General features: G+C 47.0%; 1 protein-coding gene across 2 annotated transcripts in view; it reads left to right on the plus strand.

The window, feature by feature from the left end:
- The window catches only part of Slco3a1 (solute carrier organic anion transporter family member 3A1), a 282,659-nt gene that overhangs the window by 236,715 nt on the left and 19,731 nt on the right, over positions 1–26,213 (plus strand). For both annotated transcript variants that reach the window (XM_013350234.2, XM_026784286.1), the window contains exons 6-9: positions 435–633; positions 2,449–2,587; positions 17,348–17,523; positions 23,086–23,150. In XM_013350234.2, coding sequence (XP_013205688.2) covers positions 435–633; positions 2,449–2,587; positions 17,348–17,523; positions 23,086–23,150 — 579 coding nt within the window. The remainder of the gene's footprint in view (positions 1–434; positions 634–2,448; positions 2,588–17,347; positions 17,524–23,085; positions 23,151–26,213) is intronic.

The following is a 26,213-nucleotide window of genomic DNA, read 5'->3' on the forward strand; positions in this document are numbered from 1 at the left end:
AGGTAGGTAGGTAGGTAGGTAGGTAGGTAGATAGGTAGATAGGTAGATAGGTAGATAGGTAGATAGGTAGATCAATCAATAGATAGATCAATCTATAGATATAGATATAACTAATACAAAGACCATACCATTGCTCCCCAAAGTCTCCTGGATTTCACATCTAGGTCCCTAGCTTTCCGGATTCAACTCATGTACCATGTACGTTGGCCCCACGTACATCCTTTTGGATGACACTAGGCATGGTGTGCCAGCAGTGTGTGTTTTGGCTCACAATGACTAACTCTACCGAATCTATCTCCCTTTGTTTTCTGGGAGTTCTCTGAGGACAGAAATAAGGCCCATCATGAAGACACTGGGGTCACATGAAGTCACAGGGCCCTTGCCACCTTCTAGCCCCTCATCTGCTACTCACACCGCATTGTTCTGCTTCTTAGGGATGACGGCAATCCCCTGTGCCTGCCTGGGCATCTTCCTGGGTGGTCTCTTGGTGAAGAAGCTGAGCCTGTCTGCTCTGGGGGCCATTCGGATGGCCATGCTGGTCAACCTAGTGTCCACGGCCTGCTACGTCTCCTTCCTCTTCCTGGGCTGTGACACAGGCCCTGTCGCTGGGGTCACTGTTCCCTATGGAAACAAGTAAGTATCTAAACTCTTAGCTTGAGCCTGCCCATGGGCACCAGGGATACCAGGGACACCAGGGACACCAGGGATACCTTCACTGTTACTGTGGTTTACAAAACTAGCTTAACCCTGCCCAGGGACATCAGGACTCTCTGACGCAGGCAAATAGAGCTAGCTTGGTTGCTAGTGATGCTGAGAGGAAAAGCCCAGGAGACCTTAATTTCTTCTTGTCGTTGGAAGACTCAGCCTGTCCTCTGAGAGCTAACCTTTTCTCCACCATGGCAAAGCAGCCCCAAGAGCAGGGCAGGCGCTCATTCTCCAGTCCACTCACTCTTTCTGACATTTGACTTCGGGAATGATGCAAAGATAGAAAATAACAATAAGCCTTATTTCGAAATTCAGTTGAAAATAAAAGACAGAATCAATTTCAATAATTCTTACGCGAGTTAGAAGCTGCCATCCCACTCACATAGTCTTCACGAAGTCTGGCCCTTGGTGAGCATGTTTAAGTGGTGGGGGAAGAAAGGGACAGAAAAAAAAAAACCAAGGAGGGAAGGCAGGGGGTGGGGGTCAGGGGCCAGCCGGTTGCTATGGTGTCTCTTTCCTTTACACCCTGGCTGTTATCCCAGGACTGTGGACCTGAGTCCCCATAGTGATTGCTCTTCAAATAGATGATGGAGTTATATTATCTCTATGCCCAGTGGCTCCTTTCCTTATGGGACTCTGAGACCACCCTGAACTGTGGAGTCTAGCCCAGACCTAACGCACTGTGGCTACCCTGCAGGTTACAGTCAGGCTGTGGGGTCTAGCCCAGACAAGCTGCACCGTGGCTACCCTTCAAGTTTCATAGTCAGGCTCCTCCTCCAGGCAGGCCCCTGAGCTGCAATAAGGATCCTGGGGAGAGCTGGGTCTCAGCTGCCACCCTTTGAGAGTAAAGTAGGAAGAGCAGGAAGAGGCAGCTTCTTCCAGACCTGGGTGCACGTCAGGCAACCCCCCCCCTCCCAGTTCTTCACACACAGAGAGTCTCCTCCGGCTGGCAGTTCACTCTGAACAGCAACCCTCACTGTGGACGGCCACGGTACAAGCAGTAACTGCAGTGATTAGAATTGCACGCACTGGGTCATGGTATAATGACACGGCGCCCAATAAACAACAAACAAATAAAAAGCTCAAAGCCTGTGATTACACTACCCAGCTCTCGCTCATTCTGCACACTCAAACACTATATACATCCAGGCAGACGATTCAGCTGGTCCAGCCTCGATTTCCCTTTTGGTCTCTCTAGTTTATATACTCTTGGTATCTCGTCTTTGTAATGCATAGGCGAGTATAAAACACCCTAGCTCCCGTTGTATTTCTTGGTACAGTGAACCTGTAGGAAGGTAGCTGTTGGAGCCAGGCTGGGCGTCCTATACGCAAGAGAGGGAGAAACAGACGGGCATGGGGGCCTCCAGCAGTGCAGAAGGAATTGTGGGGTAGGGCGGCCATCCAGAATAGTGTCCTTGAGTGGACAACCCTAAGCTAAGCCCCAGCCGCCATCAGTCCATAGGGCACAAGGTTACAAACTACAAAACAAACAAACAAACAAACAACTTCCCTCCTCACTTTGATGGAAGACCTAAAGAGGTACAGCAGCATGGGCTCTTGGCAGTGGCCCTGGACAGGCGCTTGCAGGTCAGCCAGGGTTAAGACAGGAAGAATGAAAAGGGAAAAGACAAGAAGACCAGGACAGTATGCTGAGCAAGGGTACCACAAAGCCCATCAGAGCAGAATGCCCTCCACAGTCCTTGTCCACCCCAGCTGCTAACGAGTCCCCTTCAACTCTTCCAGCTCAGCGCGTGGCTCGGCCCTTGACCCCTACTCTCCGTGCAACAAGAACTGTGAATGCCAGACCGATTCCTTCACCCCAGTGTGTGGGGCCGACGGCATCACCTACCTGTCAGCCTGCTTCGCCGGCTGCAATAGCACGGTAATTGAAACCTCGGGCTCTGGGGGGGAGAGAGAGGGTAGGACCCAGGCAGCACCAGCTGCCCACAGTTCGAGAGTCTTTGGCTGTTTCTTTCCCCCGGTCTAACAAAGAATCCTCCATCGGGAGAATAACAGGACAAGGCAATTCCTCGGGCCTTTGCTAAGTCAAATGGGCTTCTAAAATACTCCCCAGAGCAACCAAAAGTAAAACTCAAAGGTAACTATGTACATGAAGCTGGAAAGAAGGGCACGAGGTACTCGCAAATGGTAGCAGGGGATAAAGCTGTGTGCAGTAATGAGCTGCCCACCACAGAATTAATTAATTAATGGGGAAGATGGGGAAACCCTGGCTGACAGGAGCTCGGCCCCGTCCATGCCTCTTTTTCTTCCCAGTCCCTCTCTTCCCACCATGCCTTTCCTTTTCTTCCTCATTAACACACATTTTTCATTTGGCCGCCAGCCCGCCATCGTCCCACATTCTCTGTGTGAATGCCTGGTGCCAAGTGACCTGCCATGTCGTCCTGTTGCTCCCGCCTCCCAGGTGCCCCCTTCCACCTGTCTGTCATATGCTCCATGCTGCCTTGCTCCAGTGTGGGCTGTCTGGGCTATCTGTCTTCTCGTCTGGACCTGGGCCGTGGTCACCTCGCTAGCCTTCCAGGGCTGCCCCCTCCTATATCCTCACGCTACCGCCAGAAGGATTCCTGGGACACTTCAGATGCTCCTTCCCCATGCTGCCCTGTGGAGCACTGAGCCCGGTTCACATGCATCTCCAGCTGCCTCTTTGCCCTCTAGATCAGTGGTTCTCAGTCTGTGGGTCATGACCCCTCTGGGGAGGGGGGGGGGCGGGCAAAAGGCGCCTTCACAGGGGTCACCTAAGACCGCTGGAAAACATAAATATTTACAATTCATAACAGTATCTGAATTACAGTTGTGAAGCAGCAACCAAAATCATTTTGTGGTTGGGGTCACCACAGCATGAGGAACTGTATTCAAGAGTCGCAGCATTGGGAAGGTTGAGAACCACTGCTCTAGATGGCCATTCAGTCTTCTCTCGCTCCTGTTGGACAACTCCTATTCATCCCTCAATGCCTGCTACTCTGAAATGATCCCCTCTTTCTCCCTTTGGAGCTTTTGCCTTTGAGTCTCCAGACGCCTGTTTCTTCCCGAGTGTGTTTGTTTCTTTTGCTGTAGCAAGCTGCTAGAAGCGTCTGTCTGACTTTGATCTTTGGCTCTCTTGAACTAGGGACACCGTTGCTCCAGAAATACTCGATAATTTCTCAGACAATGTGCAGATGGGAAGGGAGAGACACTTGCCAGGGGGGCTGCTTTCAGGGAACTAATTCAAGTCATTTCTTTCCGCCCTGCCTTGCCTCCTGCATCTTAAAGAGCAGCAGTTTCCTGAAAGGGTGGGAAAAAAAAGAATCATTTGTTTTCATTTTCAAAGATTTCATTTTTGCATGCTTTTAAGATTTAGATTCCTGGCCAGTCATTAACATATTTCCTATAAAGAAAATAAATCACTGCAGATTGGGGGCGGGGAAGACCCAGTTTTATAAACTAGATGATAAAGCAATTTCTTTATGTGAGTAGAAGGAAATATTAAAAGGGGGTTGGGACCTGGAGAGCGGTTCAAATAAAAGCACACGTTATTATTTCTCCTAAGAGCAACTTCATTGACATTTTAATATCCAGAATCTGTTGGCGGCTTCAGCCATTGTCCTGTGATGAACCCTTTTGAGTGACTCTCGGTAGCCTTGTCCTGAGACCCAGCAGGCCTTTATTCTGGGAGAGGGGGGCACACTGACGCAAACCTGAAGAGGTTTGTTGAGTAGCGGCCTGTTCAAGCCACGTGTTCACTTGTGGTCACTGAAGCTGAATAGCTGGGAGGGGTGATTCCAGGACAGCAGGCTCAGGCTAATCTAGGGACGTGACACGCGTTACCCAGACACCTGCTCTCTACTCTGTGACTCCGACCCTCACCTTGCCTGCTGGAGTGGCCATGGGGTTCTCCTTCTTGCCCACTGAAGCAGGCCTCTGGGTGGCCCTGGCTTCAGAGACAGAGTCTGTTCACCCTGAATGGGGTCATTGTAGTCGCTGAACCTTAAAAACAAGCCACTGGTGAGCTTGCAGGAACTGCAGGCTGAGAGCCTGGCTCAGGCCAGGCGCTGGGTTTCCCCTGCTCCACTCGCATCTTGTGACAAGGTGGCCTCCAGTCAAGAGGATTCTTGGGACGACATCCAAAAATGAGCAAAAAAATCTCTGAGGCAGTATTCAGAAGAAATGCCAAGCGAGGGCTTATGTTCCTGGTGTTCCACCTTCTCTCCTCTTCTCTCATTTTAGCTTCCTGTTCTTCTGATCTCCAGTCACTCAGGACTACTCTTCCCCACGTGGAGGGCCCCTCTTGCCTCTCCAATCTTCGTTCCCTGGTTTCTTCTGGCCTGTCTGTATCTCTGTCTGTACGTGGTACTATGTATGGCTGTTTGATCCAAACATGTGTTAGCTCACCAGAATCATACAGTAGCATGTGGTGGGGATTCTGGGACCCTCCAAGCCAAGCCCAGAATCTTTCTCTGTACTCAGCCACTCATTCTCAGGACGCTGACCTTTTTCCTAAACGAAACAGCATCTTTGTGCTCGCTGCTCACATTCAATACATTTAGCCTTCACGTCTGCCCTGGCTGCCTCTCCAGCCTCATACTCCTTTCTCTTCCTGCCTCCTAAGCAGCCACTTGTTAAGTGACGCTCTCCTGACAGACAGGCTCTTCTTTGCCCCTGGACCTTTGCCATGTCATTCATGTTATATAGGCTAGTCCCCTCTGTGTGTGTTGGTCCAGGGCTCAGTCTCTCTTTGTACTTTCCCTGATCCTACAACACTGTCTCCTACCTCAACACTACTTCCAGACAATGTGTGTGTCCACCACACCTGTTCTCACCTGCCAAGATTTAAAGGGCAACGGTGCCAATGGCTCTTTGACTTCAGCATCACAGTCTCTCACCAGGCTTCAGGGATGGCACTGTGTTGTAGACCTTTGACCCCCACAGTGTCAGAACTCTGGACAAAGACTCAGACTTCACAGATGTCACTTGGTGTTCCCATGCAACCTCCAACAAGTGACTCCAGTGGATAGCGCTCTCGGGCAGTAGCTGGCAAGCAGGTAGACAGGATGGTCCTAATTTCAAGGTGCACTTTTGTCCTTACAATATTTATATTATCAGGACCCATGGAGAGTCTACCCCAGGCCTGCATTAGATGCAAACAAGTCAACCAATCAGATCATTGAGATGCTAATGAAACCCAGTCAGCATCAACTGTTCCTAACTTTACTTTCTTTATGGTCTTAGTTGGGTTTTTTGTTTGTTTGTTTGTTTTTGATTTTCTTCTTTCATCTCTCAAGCGATAGCAGTGGAACTTTCTAGCCTGCATTTGCTGTTCCATTTCTAAACCTTGTCATTGCCTGTGGTGAGGAGGGACGGCAGAAAGACAGAGTTAATTTTATCAGCCTCCTTTGGTATGAATATATTGCATAGATTGTTTGCAGACCTTTCGCTTTCAGAAGTAATTATTCAGCAGAAAGCATGTTTGCATGCCGGAAGTTTTGCCTGCCGGTCGGCCTGAATAATTGACTGGAGCGGGAAAACAGCTTTTATTAGCCACCAATAGGCTAAAAGTCAATACAAGCCAAACACAGCAGTTTGTAGGGTGTAAATGACAGGTGGCTGATCTACCCCCATCCAGGTCACAAAATATCTACTGAGTGAATAGGTCCTAAGCAAGGAGAAGGATTCCACCAAGGAGCATGCTGGGATCTTGTAATTCCACCTTGCAGGCCTCAATCCAGCCACATCTTAGAATCCCTGGGGACTTTTACAACAGAGAGTCTGAGCTCTACTCAGAGAGTCTTCCTTACTTATTTTTGGCATGTGAATTTTTTTTAAGCCTCTCAAGTGTTCTTAATTTGCCACCAGGGTTGGAAGCCACTTTGGTAATAGACAGTTTCTCCACCTTGGCCTTGCTGATACTTTGAGGCAGACAATTCTTTCTCCCTAGGAGCTGTCCTGTATACCAACCACATCAAGGATGCTTAGCCACATTCTTGACTTCATCCACCAGCCTTTCAAGTTTATCTGGCCACCACAGATGTCGTGAGACATGGCCGCATGTCCCAGGGGACACTGCAACCCTAGAAGAGGTGAGGTGTGTGCTGGGTTCTCCAGCCTTGAGCTGTTACGCTCTCTTCCGCACGTGCCAGATGGAGTGTCGGAAATGCCCTGTCAGCGTGTGCAGCCCATGCAGCTGGTGCATGCTAATTAGGCTCTCACACCCTAAGGACCCATTTCTGGTGGGCTAGGCAAGATTAAACTAAGCGTTTAGCTCGGAGGCTTTGTATGTGGATCTAGATTTGGGCCTCTGTTGGAAGGCTGGAAGGTAGCCAACGGGTGTTCTGCAGCCATGAAAGGCAGCGGGGAGTTAGCTGCAGCTAAGACCTGGCTCGTCCTTCCCTGTTCCCTGTGTAGACATCATCCTCACCAAGAGCCACCCTCTTGCCTCAGCCACTCTTTCTTCTGTGTCAATTTTCTTGTCTGATCCAAAGGCTTGAGTTTGTGAACATCTCTCCCATAGCATAGTCCAGCTCCCCAACACTGATTTAACAATCTGTGCTCGTCCCGGTAATGATACGTGATAAGGACCTTGGGGACGCTCAAATAAAGCCCCGCTAGAGTTTTACCAGAGGTTACACCTGCCACATCTCGGGCCCTGTGCTAGGTGTTACAGATGCAGAGATGAATCAGGTTCAGGGCCTGTATTTCCTGTACAATGCACTATGGTGTTTTCTAGAAGCTTGTACAAGAAAGTAACAAAGAACAATATTCAGTCCAGCTTTATAGTTGAGTTAAGTGAAAAGAATACATCAGAGAACAATAGACTATGAAAGAAAAATCTTCCAGTAAAGAAAAAGAAAAAATATATGTAGAATTTTTTGTCTTATTGCTTTTTGATTATTTGTTCTGATTTTCATTTTGTTGTTTTTGTAGGGGGTTTTGTTTGAAAGAAAGAGAGAAAAAGAACATGAAGTTGGGTGGGTAGGCGGTCAGGGAGCTTCCGGTAGGAGTTGGGGAAGAAACGTGATCAAAATATTAACATTTTAATAAATATATATGTAAATAAATAGAATTTTATCTCAAATGTATATGTAACAACAATTAATGAGAAAAGAGGCCATAAATTTGAAAGAGGTGTTTATGTGAGGGCTCAGAAGGAAGAAAGGGAGGGGGAAAATAATGTAATTATATTATAATCTCACTAAAGAAATGATTTTAAATAAAAGATTGGGGCAGTAGGGAGGTAGCTGAGTCATGCAAGCATGAGAAAAAGAATTTGATATCTCAGATTCATGGACGCAGCAGAACATGGCAATGTGTGCCTACAGTTCCAGGGCTAGCCAACTGGGGGCAGAGACAGACGGATCCCTGAGGAGCCAAATTGGTGATTACGTTCACAGAGACCCTGTCTCCAAACCATAAATAAATTGAGAGCAATTGAGGAAGACTGTCAATGTTGACCTATACATGCACATGCATGTGCAAATATAAACACAAAGGAAAAGCTGGATGAATCTATAAGTAGTTGCTTGTATCCGTTGATGACTACTTCGATGGGGAAGTAAGAAAATAGGTTTTGTTCATTTCTTTCGGATTTTCTGTGTATTTTGGAATTGTGGATTTTCTGTATATTTTGGAATTGTCCCAAATGATCACGCATTGCTTTTCTAATAAGGAAAAGTTTTATTTTTAAGGTCCAGTATTAAAAGGAAGTTAAATAGAAATACATTTAAATATAAGGAAGTGGTTAGGTAGCCCACTTAAAGGCTACTATGCTGTTATGGCCCTAGGGTAGAAATTAGCTCTGTGGGAGACTGGCTAGAAAGAGGGGGGGGCTTTGTCCCAGGGCAGGACTTTGTCCTGAGGGTGAGCAGGCATTTGCCTGGTGGCCCAGCCTTGAGGGACATCCCTGCACAAGTGTCCTAGGGATATCCACACTAGGAGTGTGAGCCAGTAAGAAGGTGCTTGCCTAAGTTGCACAAGGGCTGGCTACTACATAATAATAATATTTCTAAGTGGTAATAATAAATGTGTTTAGATGTTTGAACCGGCATGGCAGGGTTTGACATCTAGAGACAGAACACAGGAAGGAGAGACACAGGGTCCGGGGTTCACTTGAACCTACGGTCACATCCCCCCCCCCCCTTTTCAGTGCTGTACTCTTATGTCCCACGTGTGGTGGCAGATCCACAGTAGAACTGCCTACTCCCCAAAAAGCAGCCCTGTGGCTGCCCTCCAGCAGGAGGTAAGTCAGCTCTGTTGGGACAGGCCCCAGCCCTGGTCCTACAAGGGAGGGTGCAGGTAGACCAGGTCTTCCCCTCTCCTTGGCATCTTTCCTCCTGACCATTATCTTTCCATCGGTGATCTGCCAAGGAAAGGGGGGGGGGGCAGAGTATCTTTCTTCTCATGGTTATTTTTTTCCAGATATCTCTGCTAGGAGCTGGTGGGGGGAGGGGGGTCACTAGTGTTCTTCATAATGAGGAACGAGTTCCATACATGGAAATACCAGGTTTTGTCCCTGGCATCCTATTAATGAAGAGGCAAAGGACTGGGGCATAGCCCCGAGTAGACAGAGACATTTCTCTGAGAATGACAGCGTCCTCCTAGGCCTAGATTCCTTCACAACTCACTGAAGCTCTTCACACAACCCCTGCTGTTTATTACTCCTTTTTTTGTAGTTAACACTGTACCACCTCATTATTACTTAAAATAGTAATAATTAATATTTAAAAAATGAAGGTTTCCCAGGCAGAATCAGGAGGAAGCCTGGCTTACATTGACATTCAGGCTGGAAAATCCCTCCTGGCCCACAAATTAGGGAACAGTCACAACTTCCTGACATCTTAATGCTTCCGACGGTAGCCAAGTACCTCTCAAGTTTCCCTGCAAGGCTTTCTCACCAGTGACATCATCCCGCCCACACCATGCCCTCGCGGACGTAATCCGTCACCCTGGGAACCCATTTCTCCCGGCCCATTCAGAATTGACCTATCAGTACTTGAATGATGGGCCGCACAAAACGGCAGCAACTTCATTTGCCACGATTTGTAAAGCACGCTGACGAGTGTCTTGTTCTTGTAGGATGAGCTGTCAAAATAGCGCGCTTGCCTTTTCCCTCGTCAGTAGAAAAACACATCCAAGACCCGGGGAATCAATGGTTTTTTTTTTTTTTTTTTTTTTTTTTGCACTGATGGTCTCCAGCTTTTATTGTCATTGTGATTCTCTGTCCCTGCCTTCTTGCATGTGTTAGAAGCATTTCTCCTTTGAAATCAGTGGCCGTATGTGGGATCCAAAGGATGCAGCCTGCAGATATGGGCAACTGCTCGTTCATTGATTTCTTCTTTTATTTATTTTTTTTACTGGTGTTGAGTTTTTAATTTTTAAAATAGACACAGCATTTGTAAGTTTTAAAACCATCACGGACAAAGGCAAACCAATAAGAATCCTTGCCTCCTCCTCCTCCGTCCTCTCTTCTTCATTTCCTTCTCAGCCTGCCAACAGACCGTACCCACCGTAGGTGCAGGCATGCCGCTGAGTGCCCCTTACCTGAAATCCCTTTATGGTAGTTTAGGGCTTAGGGTTCTTATAGATTTTTATAGTCTTTGCACGTGTGTCATGAGATATTAATAAAATATGATCAAGAGGGGTGCTTCATGGGTTGGGGAGGTGGTACAATGAATAAGAGCCCTGACTGCTATGTACACCTGAATTTGAGCTCAAATCAAAACAGCCAAGCATGGCGCATGCCTGTAACCTTAGTGCCACGGCAGGCAGTGACAGCTCAACCCACTGTTCATTGACCTGCCAGGCTAGCAAAAGCAGCAAGGTTGAGCTTCAGTGAGACACTCTGACTCAAGGTGTTAATTGCCGAAAGGGATGGTGTAAGAAACCTGGACTTCTGCATGGACATATGCACTCACATACACAGTTATGTGACAGAGAGAGAGAGGAGAGAGAGAGAGAGAGAGAGAGAGAGAGAGAGAGAGAACGAACCACAGGGAGCTAAGAGATCCTTGGAGATGCTGAACGTACTGTATTTTGGTTGCAGCCACTCCCATGAAGCCAAGTGAATGACATAAATTCAGGGAGTCATGTCAGTGCTCAAAACATTTTGGATTTGGGTATTCTGTATTGCATATCTTCATATATTCTTACAGATTTTCAATGTGCCTAGAAGATCCTTTTTGTTCCTGTGTTTTAGATTTTTAGTTGAGGTTTTATGTTGGGCCTCTTTCCATCAGACCAAAGAAAGTACTTTTTAAAAAATAGCTTTACAGTCTTCTATTATGTTGACCCAATAGAGCCCATTAAACCACAAATAGTTAAATATTTAGATAGCCATCAACTCTTGCAAACCACAGTTGGTTTATGTCATTCATCTGTCACCTTGGGCCTGGGCAAGCCTATCTGCTAGACAAGTCCTTGTGCGATTTGCAAGCCAGCTCCCTTCTGTCATCTTGTTCAACAAGCTTCTTGGGCCCTTTATGTGAGCACAGGGGCCCTAATTGTCCACATGAAGGATGACAGGGTATTTTAATGACAGGAAAGCTAGATACTGATACCTCATACTGTGACAGCAGACAGAGAATTCAACTCTCTGGGGACAATAGGGACTACATTCCTTCCCAGAAAAAAAAAAACATACAGTGCAAAGATATTGCCTTGGAATAGGGGTGATAAACCCAACCCTCATTAGACAAAGGAGCTTACACATGTAATTCAGCACTTGGGAAGAAAAAACTACATAGTGAGTTTGGGGTCCGCCTGGGGTACTTGAAGGAAAGACACAGGGAGGGGAAGGGATGGAGGAGGGAGACAGGGAGAGGGAGAAAGTGGTTCCTAGTCAAGTTGGGAATCATGAATAAATGGGGAAAATAGTACAATTTCTTAGTACTTCACCATCACAGGATCTGCCAGAGGAAGGTCTAGACACCTGTCATTCAGTCCACAGAATGTTCCAGAAGCATCTTTAATTTGCATCGTCCACTGGAGGGGGGAATGAGCATCTAGCCTCCTTTATTAAACTAAAGTGAACCATTTTCATACTCCACCTCTCTGTCTACCCAGGCTTCCCACTGCTCAGAGCTTCTCAGGTTTGGGGGTGCTTCTACTAATACTGTTAGAAATCATCTACACCCTGTATGCACCCTGGGGAAAGTGAGGCCAAACATGTCCCCACCTGCAGTTCCTTCTGCCGCATTTGAGTCTTAGTGAAGACGCTAACAGCCCTGAACACCTGCACTCCTAGGTCTTTTAGCTCCAGACTTCTCTTCTGCCACCTAAACACAAGTGAGCTTGCCCTCTGAGGACGTTCCAGCACTCTACTTTAGATTCACTGCCAGAAAAGCTACAAAGATGTCCCATGCCATGAGACCACCGGGCGTTTCCTCCTCAAATCCAATTCGTTCATCAAACAGAAAAACACACCCCCTACGTTCTTGCTCTGATGACCCAGGCTTCTAACCTCTCCTCCTTCTGAACCATTTTCCCATGAATCAGACCTAATCAGTTCTTGTGTAGATCCTTTGGAAGGATTCCATCCATTTCCAGCTTTGCATCCTCACTGGTCCTATCCTGGTCTCCAGCATCCCTTTCTGTGTGCAGCCTGCAGCTCCCTCCCTCCTTCCCTCATTCTATTCAGAGTGCTGTGGGGAAGTGCCGCAGACAAGCTGACTTATAAACCATAGTAACCGATTTCTTATGGTTCTGGAAGCTAGCAAGTCCGAGATCAAGACGCTGGCAGATTCTCTGCCTAGTGAAGGCTACTTCCTAGTTCTCAAGTGGTATCTTGTCACTGTATCTTCATGTAATTGAAAGATAGAATAGCTCTCCGTGGTCTCATTTATTAAAAGAAAAAAAACCATTCATGTGGGTTGTACCCTCATGACTCCATCCCCCCTCCAGTAGCTTCATACCCTCCTAAGTAGTTAGGTTTAATGGCACAAATTTAGAGAGGACACACATTTTCACATTTGTCCTGGGTTAGATCTGCTTGGTCCCCACCCCACCTTATCTCTGTACCCTGCCTGTCTCTGTTCCACCTTGCCTTTGAGACAAACCGCATAGCATCTGACAGTACTGCTGTCTTTTTTTGCTCATGGAATGTCAGCTGGACAGGTAGTTAGCTTGTCTACACCTACACGGAGCTCCGCAATCATGTCTCATTCATTTTACTGCCTTAGAGACACTTAGAGATCTCCCACTAGGACCTAGAATTTGCCAATTCAGCCTGCTGGCTAGCCCAAAGGCCCCAGGGACCCACCTGGACTGTCACCACAGTGATGGGATTACAAACTTGTGCCACTAGCTTCAGACATTGGTGCTGAAAAACAAACCCAGGTCCTTGGAGTTGGAGAGATGACTCAGAGGTTAGGAGCACTTGTTGCTCTTGGAGAAGACTGAAGTTCAGTTCCTGGCATCCATACAATGGTTCACATCCACCTATAACTCCAGCTCTGGCCTCCATGGGCACTGTGCACACATGATATACATACATACATGGAGGGAAAAACACTTATACACATTTACACACACACACATATATATAATCTAGGTCGTCATGTTTGAGCACCAAGTACTTACCAACTGAGCTATCTCTTTGGCAAATGTAATACAGTGGGTTATAGCTTAAGTCTAGTTCCGAACTAAAGACAGACACAGATACCAAGACAAATGATTGATAAGCCCAACAAAGGTCACGTGTCTTAATTCATGGGGTTCTGGCTTGGTCGCTGAGTTGTGGTGCTCTAACATATTTCTGCGTGTTTCTTGAGAAACCATACAAGCCAGCATTCAGTTCATGTGGCATTCAGTCAGACAACCCAAGAGGAACTGTCCTCATTTATCCTTGGTTTTTCTAAGTCCCCATGAGTCTGAGGCCTTCAATCACAGATGTTTTCCTAGCCAAGCCACTACATCGATCAAAGAGAGAGATGAGAGTAACTGGACCTGGGTCAGGGTTTAGATCCTTTAGAGATATGAAAGGTATCAGGACTTACGTACGCATTAAAAACATTTTTGGGGGGTTTGTGAGCCAACCCGTCTAGTACAAATGAGAGTAAATTAGGTAACAAAACTACAGTGGCCTCCTTTCGTTAGCTTTAGAGTCGGGAGGAAGAGAGTTTGATGTGAGGTTAGGTGGTTCCTAGGGAGCTGACCATTGTTACTAGGAGATGGTAAAGCCAAGGAATTGGGGACTAGGAAGTCTCATCAGGAACTGATCAGGAAAACAGGCCATACAGTGTCTGGAAGAAGGAGGGATGAATAGAGAAACCGGAACTGTTTGAGTAGGAGAGATGGAGGGTGGAAAAAGTGAGATGGTAGAGAAATGGACTACTGTCTCCGTGGAGATTTAGAGCTGATTGCGAAACCCGAGAAGCTGTATCCATAAGCCACATCCCTGAGCTTGCTCTGATGCAGGACCAGAAAGGAGGACCTGGAGAGAGACCTGAGGAGTCGGGTCACAAGGGGCAGCATGGAAGCGCTGTTGGTCAGCAGGGTACCAGGGACACTTGTGTCCAGCCCTACTTCTAACCAATTACCTTCTGAGGGTAGTGGCCTCTTCTTAATTCACAGGGGAAGGGAAGTTATTGCTCCCTCTGCCCTTTGTGGTTCCTAGCTGGGATGGATGCTTCTAACAAGAGGCATATTAGCAAGAACAGAAAGGGAGGATATTCACACCACATGCCTTCAGTTACACGGGAGGTACCCAGGGAAGTGAGTGACTCACACACAGGCAGCTTTGAATCCAGACTTCAAAAAAGAAGGGGATGGGAAGGCTGGCATTTGGGAGGTGGCCAGGGAAGGGCATGGGAAGGCTGGCGATGGGGAAGTGGCCAGGGAAGGGCATGGGAAGGCTGGTGATCAGGAAGGGACCAGGGAAAATATGCTCAGCACAGGGTTTGTTCTATGGATCTAGTTAGCACTTTCTCCATCGCCTCCTCTTCCTAGTACAGAAAGGAGACTCCCCTACAGACAGAGATTTCTGAGCTGGGGCAGTGGTGTGTGCCTGTAGCCTGGCTACTCAGAAGACTAAGACCCAGAGGGTCGTTTGAGCTCAGAAATCTGAAACCAGTCTGAGCAACGAAGCAAGACTTCATGTCTCATTAAGTATAAACACAGTATTTCCTTTAAGCAATAGGACCTTGTACACATAACTTTCATTTCTGTGGCTTCAGTGAACTGCAGATCATCAGGGGGGGAATTGTATCTGTACCAAACTTACACAGAATCTGCTATATCATATTCCCTAAGCAATACAGTATAATGAGTGTGTCCATAGTGCTGCATTGTATGAGATATAAAGTCATCTAGATATGGTTTATGCATACAGAAGGAGGCGTATAGGATTTATACCATCTTCTATCTGGGATTCAGCCATCTCTAGAGTCTAGTATGTGTATGGTATCCTGGAACTCAATATTATTAGATATGAAGAAACCACTGACTGCAAATTTCTCTTCAGAAACTGGTGGCTTCTGTGTTGTCCCATCTTCTCCTGTAAACGTCTTCACATGGCCAGCTCAAAATAATCCTTGTACCAAAGAGGCATGTTATAGGGTATTCTGGTCTCCTGTGGCTCCTGGCTTCCACATCATACTGTGTTTTCCTGCCCAGCTCTAAGCCATGCTAGAGATGGACCTCTGTGAGAAGCTCCCAGCCTTCCAAGGGCAAGTGTGTCAAGTAGGCAACATATGCTCAGCTTGATAACGTGTGTCAGGAAAGGACATATCACATATCCAAGGGGGATATGGACTAGAGATGAAGTTGAGGGAAATCACGAACCAATAGGAAAATATAGCCCTGAGTTGTTCCTGCATGTTAGCATGGGAAAGCGGGGAGACTGCCAAGAAAGATAGACAAAGCATAGCCTAAAAATGCAAAAGGGAACCCAAGGAATGGAGGCCTGGGAGTCAGGAAACAAACAGAGCTTCTCTGAGAGGAGAAAGGATGCCACAGGGGAACTTGATGACATCTGATTCATAGGAGCGGAGAGAGAAGCCGGTTAGAACGAGATGAGAGTGGAGAGGTATCAGCGGCTGGAGAGGTTTGCCTGGGACCTCGGTGGTGACGTCACACACTCTTCTCTCTGTAGAGGATGGGATGGCATGATGAGCTTCAGCTGGGTGGGGGGAGTCCTGCTCCTGGAAATGGTAGGGGCTAAGCGGTGCGACCTGTGCCTTCTGAAACGGTTTTCTAGGTCTCATCTAGTACCCGGCAGCACTGTGCAAGGAAATGCTCAGGAAAGTGCATCGAACACAGTCTTGTCCCGGGACACTCCTGACTGACAGTTCCCATCTCCTCTGTAGGGCAGGTTCAGATCAGAGTTCAGGGCGTCCAGGAGGGGAGAAGGGGAGCTGCTCAGCTGTAGAGGAGCTAGAAAAGGGGTGTGGTGTTTATGTTAGATGTGGGAAAGCCAGGTAAAGTCTCCAGGTATAAGGCAAGAAGTAGGGGATGTCAGACCTCAGCACCTGGTAATTGCCGTAAACACCCAGGTATATAACAGTACCATTTTTACAGATGCCTGCCCCACACAGCCATGCAGGGCAGCCATAGCGGGGGTAAACTTGGTGGGTTTGGGACACCCCTGATGCTATCTCATATTGGACAAGTACCCCATATCTGTAATATATCCTGTGGCAAAGGAAAGGGGGAGCGGGAAAAGGAGAAGGGAGCAGGGCAGAAGAAGAGAATCATAGGCTTAGTTTGCCTGACCCCTCAGAAGTGTTTACCTGCTGGGCATGCGCTCAGAAAGCCGTGAATCATTGATGATTGTTTTCGCTTTGTATTCATTAAAGGCCTCTGCACTATTATTATCAAACCTTAATTGGCTTGGCACTCTGAACAGCCTCCTCCAGCCCCTGCTCCTCCCTCTGCGATCAGAAATTCCTGGAGCGAATTCCTGGAGTGTGAGAGCAAACCTTACTTGCGAACAGGGGCTGCTTGCTGATCCAGAGCCCCTCAGAAGATCAAATGGAACCTGGTCGCTTTCCTTTCTCCTCTCTGATCCTATATTAATAAATGTATCCCATCAGACTCCTGCTCCGCTTCCCGGGAGCTACTGTCAGCTGCCTGGGATCCCTTAGCGTCCTCGGCTTCCTCAGCCACTGTGCAAGTGTTCCATCAGCTTCCTCCCACCAGGGTCTCGCAGGCACAATGGCTCCATGAATGACGGCATGCATCCTTTGTTCCGAGTGCCATGCCAGGCACTGAACCGGCAGCAATATGTGGGTTACCTGATTTACTTCTTTTAATACACTTCGGTGTAATTATAACTGCATAAAGGGAAGACAAATTGGCAAGTAATTACGATGTTAATTTGGCAATGTTTTATCATATTGTAGAAGCACAGTTTCCTCTCTAATTGTATTGGGGGGGGACACATTTATCTACAACACAGCTTATTGGAGGTTTCTTCAGAATGGGAATGAAATACACAGGAGACAGGGAAACCAGCTCTCCTCCCCATAAATATTACTTTATTTGCATGTGTTTTTTGCAGATTCCTTAAAAAGCTACCTCGCTTATTCAGGCCCAATTAATGGAATGCCATAGAATGTATATAACATTCTAGGCTGTGACAAGCTTAGCTGACGGATTGGCCTTGGGTGTGGAAACCAGAGATGCCCCCCGTTTAAAACGGCTGAACCTTCCCTTCCAGAACCTCACAGGCTGTGCATGCCTCACCACCGTCCTCCCCGAGAATGCCACTGTGGTGCCAGGAAAATGCCCCAGTCCTGGGTGCCAAGAGGCCTTCCTCACCTTCCTCTGTGTGATGTGTGTGTGCAGCCTGATCGGGGCCATGGCCCAAACGCCCTCCGTCATCATCCTCATCAGGTAAGCTGCCCAGTGAGTCCCGAGGACTTGGGAGTCGGCCTGATTGGTCTATGCCCTTTCACCTGGCACACACCTGCAGGGCTCCGGCAGGTCAGAGCCATGCGAGTCCTGAAAGCAAGGCAAGATGGGTGCTGCAGCCGGGAACACAGCCGCTCTAGGCTAAGAGGAATCAATTAGGAGCCATCCATCAGCCGGGACGTCATAGCCCAACAGGACAGCAGTAGAAGGCCACTTTCATGGCCTCCCAGGGATAACCTGAGAGTTAGAGGCTCACCTCCTCAGATTCAGAAGGAAGGCATTTGAAGGCGAATTCGAAAAGCATTGCACACTGATGTTTTCAGCAGGCCTTGTTGGTGAAGTAAAGTGAAGATCGTGGGCTGGGGAGATGGCTCAGTTGGAAGTGGCACCTGCTTCACAAGCATGGGCCTGAGTTCATTCCCTAGAACCCCTATGAAACCTAGATGTAGTAGAGCGTGCTTGTTATCACATGATAGAGAGGTAGGAGGTAAAAACTGGCGGATCCCTGGAAGCTTGCAGGACAGTTAGTCTAGCCTGCTCAGGGAACTGTTAGGCCAGTGAGATGAAAATCTCCCAAGGAACAACATTCAAGCTTGTCCTCTGACATACATACATACATACATACATACATACATACATACACACATACATGCATACACATACCCACATGGACATCCTCCCCCCCCCACACACACACAGATTTGAAAATGGCATTAGACTGACCAAATCCTTAATGTCTTAACCTTGTCCTTCTGTCAATTAGCCATATGCCTTGGACACAACATAGCCCCCCATGTCTGTGTCTGAGTCTGTTATAGAGATTGCAGCCCTGATCTGCCTGCTTTCTGCCATAATCTGGACCCTTCCAGGTCAATGTGTGCAGACCACTCTGGAGACACGAGAGGTTGACCATGCCAAGCGGCCCACCATGTGCAGATGGTGGCTGCCCTTATACTCATAAGTGGTTGCAGTGAGACAGCCAGGACTCTGTAGCCCCCTGGGTCTGGGAAGCCTGCCTGGAGGCAGATGAAGAGCTAGCAATATTCTGAGAAAATTTCATCAGTTGCGATGCTATTGCTATCTGGATTTAAACAAGGTACCCAGAAGAACACTGAGCCGTACCCTAGTGTCCATCTGAGCTAGAAGAACGAACATATCCCACAGAAAGGCTCACCTCGTTAGAAACATAGGCAAGGCAGTTCAAAGGCCAAGGCCTGGGGATGGAAATGGGGAGCTTGGAGCTACTTGGATTTTCTTGCACCACGATACCAACTGCTTTACCCAGCTCTCCCATTGCCTGAGCCCTCCCTGACACATTCTCTGGTTTTGCTGGCAACTCTCCTGAAAGTAGATTTATAGGAAGCCCATGCGCGACCCAGATGGTCGTTAGCAATGTCTTAGGAATTTGCAGAGGCATTAAGGGTACAATAGCAAATTGGCACCTTGCACTTAGGAAGTTCGACAAATTCATCCCAGTGCTTTGGAGGTCTGTGGTCAAGTAAGTCGAATCACTTTTTGCTAGTGGCGTTGAAAAGCCTATCAGTCTGCTCAGAAATGCAATATGCCAGTCTAAGTCAAGAGCCATAAAAATATCCAGGCCCTTACAGTAACCTACCCCCCATTCCTGGCCATTTATCTCAAGGAAATACCTCTCTACAAGAAAAAAAAAAAAAACCCAATACAGACAGATTTTTATTACAACGTTAACTATAATGGCAGAAACACCTGAATCGAAGCAGTGAATTAAATTATGGAATCGCAGTTCCAGGAATAATGAAAAATCTTAAGGCTGTGAGAAGTGTTTATGAAATGAGCCATTGAATTTAAAACTGTACGTCCGTGGAAGGCGATTATATATAATATGCATATGAACAAACCCCATCGGGTTTCACGTATGAGTTTATGCTGACTGTATTATGAGCAGTTTATTTTTCATTAGAAATTCTCCTGAAACCGTATTGCAGTACTCACACACAGCAGGCACCAGAGATGGGAAGAGGGACCCTGGCCACCCTTAGTCGTGGCCGCTCCGCTCCTTTCCCCTCACCATGAGTTCCCACTCATGGTAAAATTTTCAGTATGGAGATTTCAGCTGTTTCCAAGCCTCCGCTTGATAAACAGGTCTTGCCGCTTTTCAGGCAATGCTGGGTTCTTTTTAGATGGATCAAGAGCTGACCCATAATCCCAATGACCTATACTGACCACGTAGCTCCATGAACCCCCCCTTGTTAGCTATAGGCACAAGTTCACATTCCTGTTGAGAAGGGATCCTGTGCATCCTCCCATCCCGTTTACAGTCTAGCTTGCCGTCACCGAAATTCTAGGCAGGAATAAGGCTGCCCCACGCAGGCTGACCACAGCAGATAATTGACCAGTCCTTGCCTGATCGGAAGCTGTTGGACTCATGCTGGCCAGGGGTTGTCAACAGGGACAGTGGAGGAAGAGAGACTAAGGAAGGGGCTCACTTGGCAAAGCACTGACTTCACAAGCATTTGCCAGAACCCTTGTAAAAATATCAGGCATGGCGAGGCATATTTGTAATCCCAACAGTGAGGAAGTGGAAAGATGGAAAGACAGGAGGATCCCTGGGGTTTGCTAGCCTGCCAGCCTAGCCTAACCGATGCACTTCCTGCACATGGGAGTCCTTGTCTCTAAGAAGATGGATGCCATTCATAAGAATTACTCCTGAAGTTGTTTTCTGGCCCCTATACAAACAAACATGCACTTGTATGTGCGCATGTGAGCACATGCGCACACACACGAACGCACGCATGCATGCACACATATACACACAGCATATTTAAAAAGAATGCTGAGAAGGAAGCCGGAAAGCGGAGGGTCATTGGGCTGATGTTAAGTCTCATCTCTGGGCCCTTATTTTAAATTGCTGCATTTGCGCCCTTACAAACATTCCTGTTTTACCTATGAAGAAACTGGTCCAACCAGTGACCACACAATATTCTCAGGGTCTCACAGCCGGTATGTTAATGATGCTAAGCCTGCATCCCTGGTCTTTCCCAGATATTTAACATCCTGCCTGAGCCCTCCATTTTTTCCTAACTAAGATCCCCGGTTCTTAGAGGAACCAGCCTCTCCACAGGATATGAAGAAAGGTCTTACTTAGCACCTTCCTCACTTTGTTCCCGGTGACATGCCAACTGAAAGGAAATCGCATTGCAAGTGATAAACACCCTAGCTCATTACAGCAGCATGTTTTCTTGATAAGGAGATCTGCCTTTATTTGTGTGTCTTTCAAGTGAAGCCTTCGAATGAAAGCGCCAAATCTGTAGCCATGGAGCAGGAACAACATGAGGGACTTGGGTTTTGTTATGCGTGTCTTCCAAAGAGCCATAGTTCTGCCCAGAGATGTAGCTCTCATAACCTGGAACTGGTGTCTGGCTTGTCAACCAGAGTCCTGAGGTGGTGACTCAGTGGAGGTCATGCATCTGGACCACACTCTCCATAATTAAAAAGATGTGTTGCATTTCCCCGAGAATAGTAAAACCTGTTGGTTTTACTAGAAATCTTAGAATTTGGCAAACATTATAAAAGCTACTGTTGCATAGTCTTTTGCAGACTCCTGTGACAAAATACTATATAGACACGGTAGTTTATAAACAATAGGAATTTGTTTCTCTCCGGTCTGGAGACCAGGATGTTGAAGAGCAAGGCTAGGTTAACTGGTGAGGGCCACTTCTGGTACAGAGATGACAGATTCTCTTTGTGTCCCAAGGTGGTGTAAAGATCTCTCTTAGACGTTTGTCCCCAGAAGGGCACTAATCTATTCCTGCAGGCCCCACCCTCAGGATTTAAGCACCTCTCAAAGGTCCCACTATCACTTTAGGGGTTAGGCTTGAATGGAAGAATTTGGGGACGAGAAAGTGTCCGTCTATAGCATATATGCAATTTCTTTTGGTTGTATGCTCACTTTTGACCTGTTATAACAAGAAGCCGGAAGCACGCACACCAAGGCTCAACCTAAGTCACAGATCACTGGATGACTGTCAATGGGTTGCTGGATAAATGACCTTGGGATCATTTAGGAATATTATTCTAGGCCTGGGAACATTACTCGGTCAGTTAAGTGTCTGTAACGTTAAGTACCAGAACCTGAGTTTATATTCCCAGCACCCATATAAACACCAGACACAATGACCCTGATAGAACCCCAGTGCTAGGATGAACAAGTCCTTGGAACTTAGGTTCAGTAAAAGACCCTGGCTCAAAAACAAGGAAGAGCGGTACTGAGGAAGACATCCGGCATTGACTTCTGATACTCTTCTCTCTCACACCACCCAGACAATAGACAATAATATGTACCTATTATACCAGATACTCCATGAGTAATTCTGCTCCTAACCTTTATTTTCTACAGAACCTACTCCCACACCCTCATTTCACTGTGTGGCTCTGGTCTCTAGTTCTCCAGTCGTACTAAAATGCTCCAGCAGGTGTAAGATTCAGCCATAATGACTGGCTCCATGCCTGGCCAAGTCTTTCAAGAGGTGTAGTCACATACACCCTTTTCTCCCCCAAGGAGACACAGTGATGACAGAGATAAAGAGGTGACACTCTGCATAACCCAAAGCCCACCCATGTGTATCTTGTCCAATCTCTCCCCCCCCCCCCCGGAGTTCTTCACCACACAACCACAGGTAGAGGTTCCCTGGGTGGTAAGTCAGAGACATCTGCCCAGCTTGTTGCCCACTTCTGTATTCCCTCAGCACAGGCGGGGTGCTAGAGATAAGTAAGTGTGGTTGAGATCGCAAAAGTAACCACAAGGTCAGTTGTCCTGAGCCTTGAGGAGAGCAGGCAAGCGTTGAATAAATCCTAGCCGGAAGCGTAAGAGGCATTATCCCCTGTGTGGATAATATAACCTGTCTAAAATCTGTCATCACTCTTAAACTGGCTCCACTGTTAATCCCCTTCCAAAAACGCCACACTCTGGAGAGCATGTGAGATCGTTCTTAGGGACAATACATGGGCCAACCCAGGTCAGGATGATTGAGTTAGTTCAAAGCAGAGCCTAGTGGCCAGCAGGGGGAACCGATCAAGATTATAAGGCACTAAAACTCGTACACACACCTGCGTCCCAGCTCTCCCACCCGGGATGCCAATGCATGCAGACCTGGTGGGTCTTACAAACGGCCCCCAGAATGGTAAAGGTGTTCATGTTTCCGGCTGCTTTTCAAAAACTTGCTGAGCTGGTGTCCCCCATTGCACATCCCCTACCCACCCACCTATGGTGATTCTTCCCTGGAACAAAAGGACAGAGCTCTAAGTATAGACCTCATCCAGCCCTTCAAGCCTAAGTTATTTAAGGTAGAAAAAAAAACTAAATTCTAAACTTATCTTGGCCCCACAGTTGCAGTCAATTTTTAGACTTTGGGCAAGGGAAAAAAAAAAAGAGAGAGAGAGAGAAGAAAACCGATTAGTCATTTTCTAAGGTAGGAGCTAATGGACAGCAACAAATAGCTCTGGGCCTGTTCATTAAACTGGAGTGATAAGAATCTTTTTTCTCCCCTCCGTCTCTTTTCTACGTAGGACAGTCAGCCCTGAACTCAAGTCTTACGCGTTGGGAGTTCTTTTTCTCCTCCTTCGTTTGTTGGGTACGTATTGTCTCTTTTTACCCCTCCATAATGCACTGGATGTGTATAGCCAGGTAAGTGAGAGTTGGTGAAATTGTCCCCGTTCCTGAGTCGGCCTCTTTTCTTTTTCTATGATGTTTGCTTATCTGTCTCCCACGTTTGATTCCTGTTGCGATAACAAGGCACCCCGACACAAGCAACTTTAGGGGAGAAAGGGTGTATTCCGCTTACAGTCCGTCGTTGCCAGAGATGGGGCAGCAGGAACCTGAAGCAGCTGGCCGCCTCCGTAGTTGAGAGTAGAGAGGGAATGAGCGCCTATGTGCTGATGTGCACCTGCCTCTCCCATCTTCCTATCTGTGTGCTGTCAAGGACCCAAACTCCATGGGACAGGGACACACCGAAGGGCTGTCCCCACTTCAAATAACATAGTCAAGACAGTTCCCCACAGCCATGCCCATAGGCCAGCTTGATCCAGACAGCCCTGCATTGAGACTGCTTTCTCAGGTGATTCTAGGTCTGGCACGTTGACAGATTTCAACTAACCATCACCTGAAAGCTGAACATTTTGCTCCAAGTTCAGACAGCACCATTCTAGATCCCTGACCTCGCAGGCCTCACCTATTACCCACTTGGGTCCTCATGCCACCCTGAATTTGTATTAGCTATGGCGAAAAGACAGTGGCACCGAAAGGGAGGAAACTTTTAGTGGTACAATTTGGTCCTAATTTGCTTTCTATTACTAGAATAAGCGCTATGCATCATGACCCAAACAAACTTGGGGGAGGGAAGGGTTTGTTTGGCGTACATGGATCGCAGCCTATCACTGAGCCTAACCTGAAGGCAGGAACCGAAGCAGAGGCCGTGGGTGAACACTGTTTGCAGGCCTGCTTGGTTTACATTCCTACACAATACAAGGCCACATGCGTAGGAGTGATACCAGCTACGGTGAGCTGTCTCTACTCAAATCCATCATCAGTCAAGAAATTGTCCCACAGACTTGCCTACCGCTCAACCTAGTAGAGGCATTGTTTGCAAATGAGGTTCTCTCTTTCCAGACGGCTCTAACTTGTGTCAAGCTGACTAGAAACTTTCATTAAGACAAACCTGTCTCAGGCTGCCCAGGGCCTTCTTATGAGCCGCCTCCCATAAGAGGCCACAAACCCATCACCTTGCAGCCTTTCGGGTATTTGTTTACCTTGAGTTTCCAACAAGTGGCCTGACCCCACCTCTGTCCCATTTCTCTCCTTATTCCATGCTGTTAAGTCACGAATATCTGCTTTTCAAAACCAAGGTCAAAATGATTTGAGTGAACTTTACATGGGAACTGAGGGCGGAAAGGGAGGTAACTGTGGCTGTTACCTTAAGAGTGAGCATAAAGCTCTCCCTGGCAGTCTGTAGTCTTGGATGGGCACAACGATCTGGCATTGGAAACGTGAGGTTTGTAAAAGCATTTTTCTATCGACACCAATGCCCAGCAGCCGGGAATTAGTTAATTCAGTGATGGTCTGCAATCCTGGTGGGAACCCTCCCTTTTAAGTTCTAGAAAGAAGAATGTGTCTAGACTTAGAAAGGACCCGTGACATGTGGAAGGGACAAAGGTGGCCTACTCTCCAATAGATTCAGATGTTTATAAAGTATGAATAAATATGGAAAAATATTGGGAAGGTAAACATCAAAATGGTACCAGATAGCTTTAAGTAATAAGATTTTATATTTTCTAAGTTGAAACTTTTGACGATCTATACAGATATATTACTTTTATAATACTGTTAATTCCTGTATAAATGATAAAGGAAACACCCCAAGAGTTTCTGCCTCCATTTTCTGTGGTAATAATCATCCCCATCATCATCCCTGTTCCCTGTGTCGCAGGTCTCAGGATCAGTGTGTGTTGATGTATGGGGTGGGGGAAGGGATATAAATGGCTTCCTTATCTTATTTCTGTTTCATCAGAAATAGAAATATATAGCTGTGCAGATGCCCCAGATGACAAACATTAATCCATCTTTCATATTAAAACACGTGGGTGTTTCTGGGAAATTGTGGTAGCTTGAAAACTTCTACCACCATAGATACAATGACAGCGATCTTTTGTGTGTGCCACTGGAAGTGGAGCCAAATGTGTTATCACGTCTCCTGCCCTCAGTGGTCAAGTAGCTGGAGAGATAGATGGATATGAAATACCAATAAGTTAGCAGTCCTCCTTTTGGAAAGTGTTAGAACTATCCCACAGATAGTGATGCCACAAGATGACATTTCCCAAGCACCCAGGCCATACCAAGACAGGTGACCACAGCCCTGCCCTTGAGAGTTTCTCCATATTGGCTCAAAAGAAAGTGGATGTTATACACTCATCTGTAGAGCTTCTGTAGCGGCCACTGCATCTCTAAACCATGTTAAAGAGTCTGGACATGATCTGAAACACCAGGGCTAGGGAGATGTCCTGGGCAGTAAAGGACTTGCCTCACGAGAACAAGAACCCATGTACTGATCCCCTGAGCCCATATACAACGTCACAAGAATGAGGACCCATGTTCTGATCCCCTGAGCCCATATACAACGTCACAAGCATGAGAACCCATGTCCTGAGCTCATGTATAAAGCTATGTACCATGGTGCATGCCAATAATCCTAACAACAGTGATTCAGGAAATAGAGACAGGTGGATCGCGGGAAACATCAGGCTAGCACCTAGCCCAGCAGGTCTCAGCCTGTGGACTGTGACCTCTTTGGGACTGAACAACTCTTTCACAGGGGTCACATATCAGATATCCTACATAATGGATATTTATATTACGATTCATAACAGTGTCAAAATTACAGTTCTGAAGTAGAAACAAAAATGATTTTATGATCAGGGGTCACCGCAACATGAAGAACTGTATTAAAGTCCGTAGCATTAGGAAGGTTGAAAACCACTGGCCTACCCTATGGGGAAGAGTCACAAGGTCATGAGAGACCCCATCTCAGACAAAATGTAGACATGTGGACAGTGCCTGAGGACCAGCACCAAGGATATATAGATAGATGGGCATACCAACAAGGGTAGGTAGATAGATGGGCATACCAACAAGGATAGGTAGA

The sequence above is a fragment of the Microtus ochrogaster genome, chromosome 22 (genome assembly GCF_000317375.1).
Source record: "Microtus ochrogaster isolate Prairie Vole_2 chromosome 22, MicOch1.0, whole genome shotgun sequence".
In the NCBI taxonomy this organism is placed as follows: Eukaryota; Metazoa; Chordata; class Mammalia; order Rodentia; family Cricetidae; genus Microtus; species Microtus ochrogaster.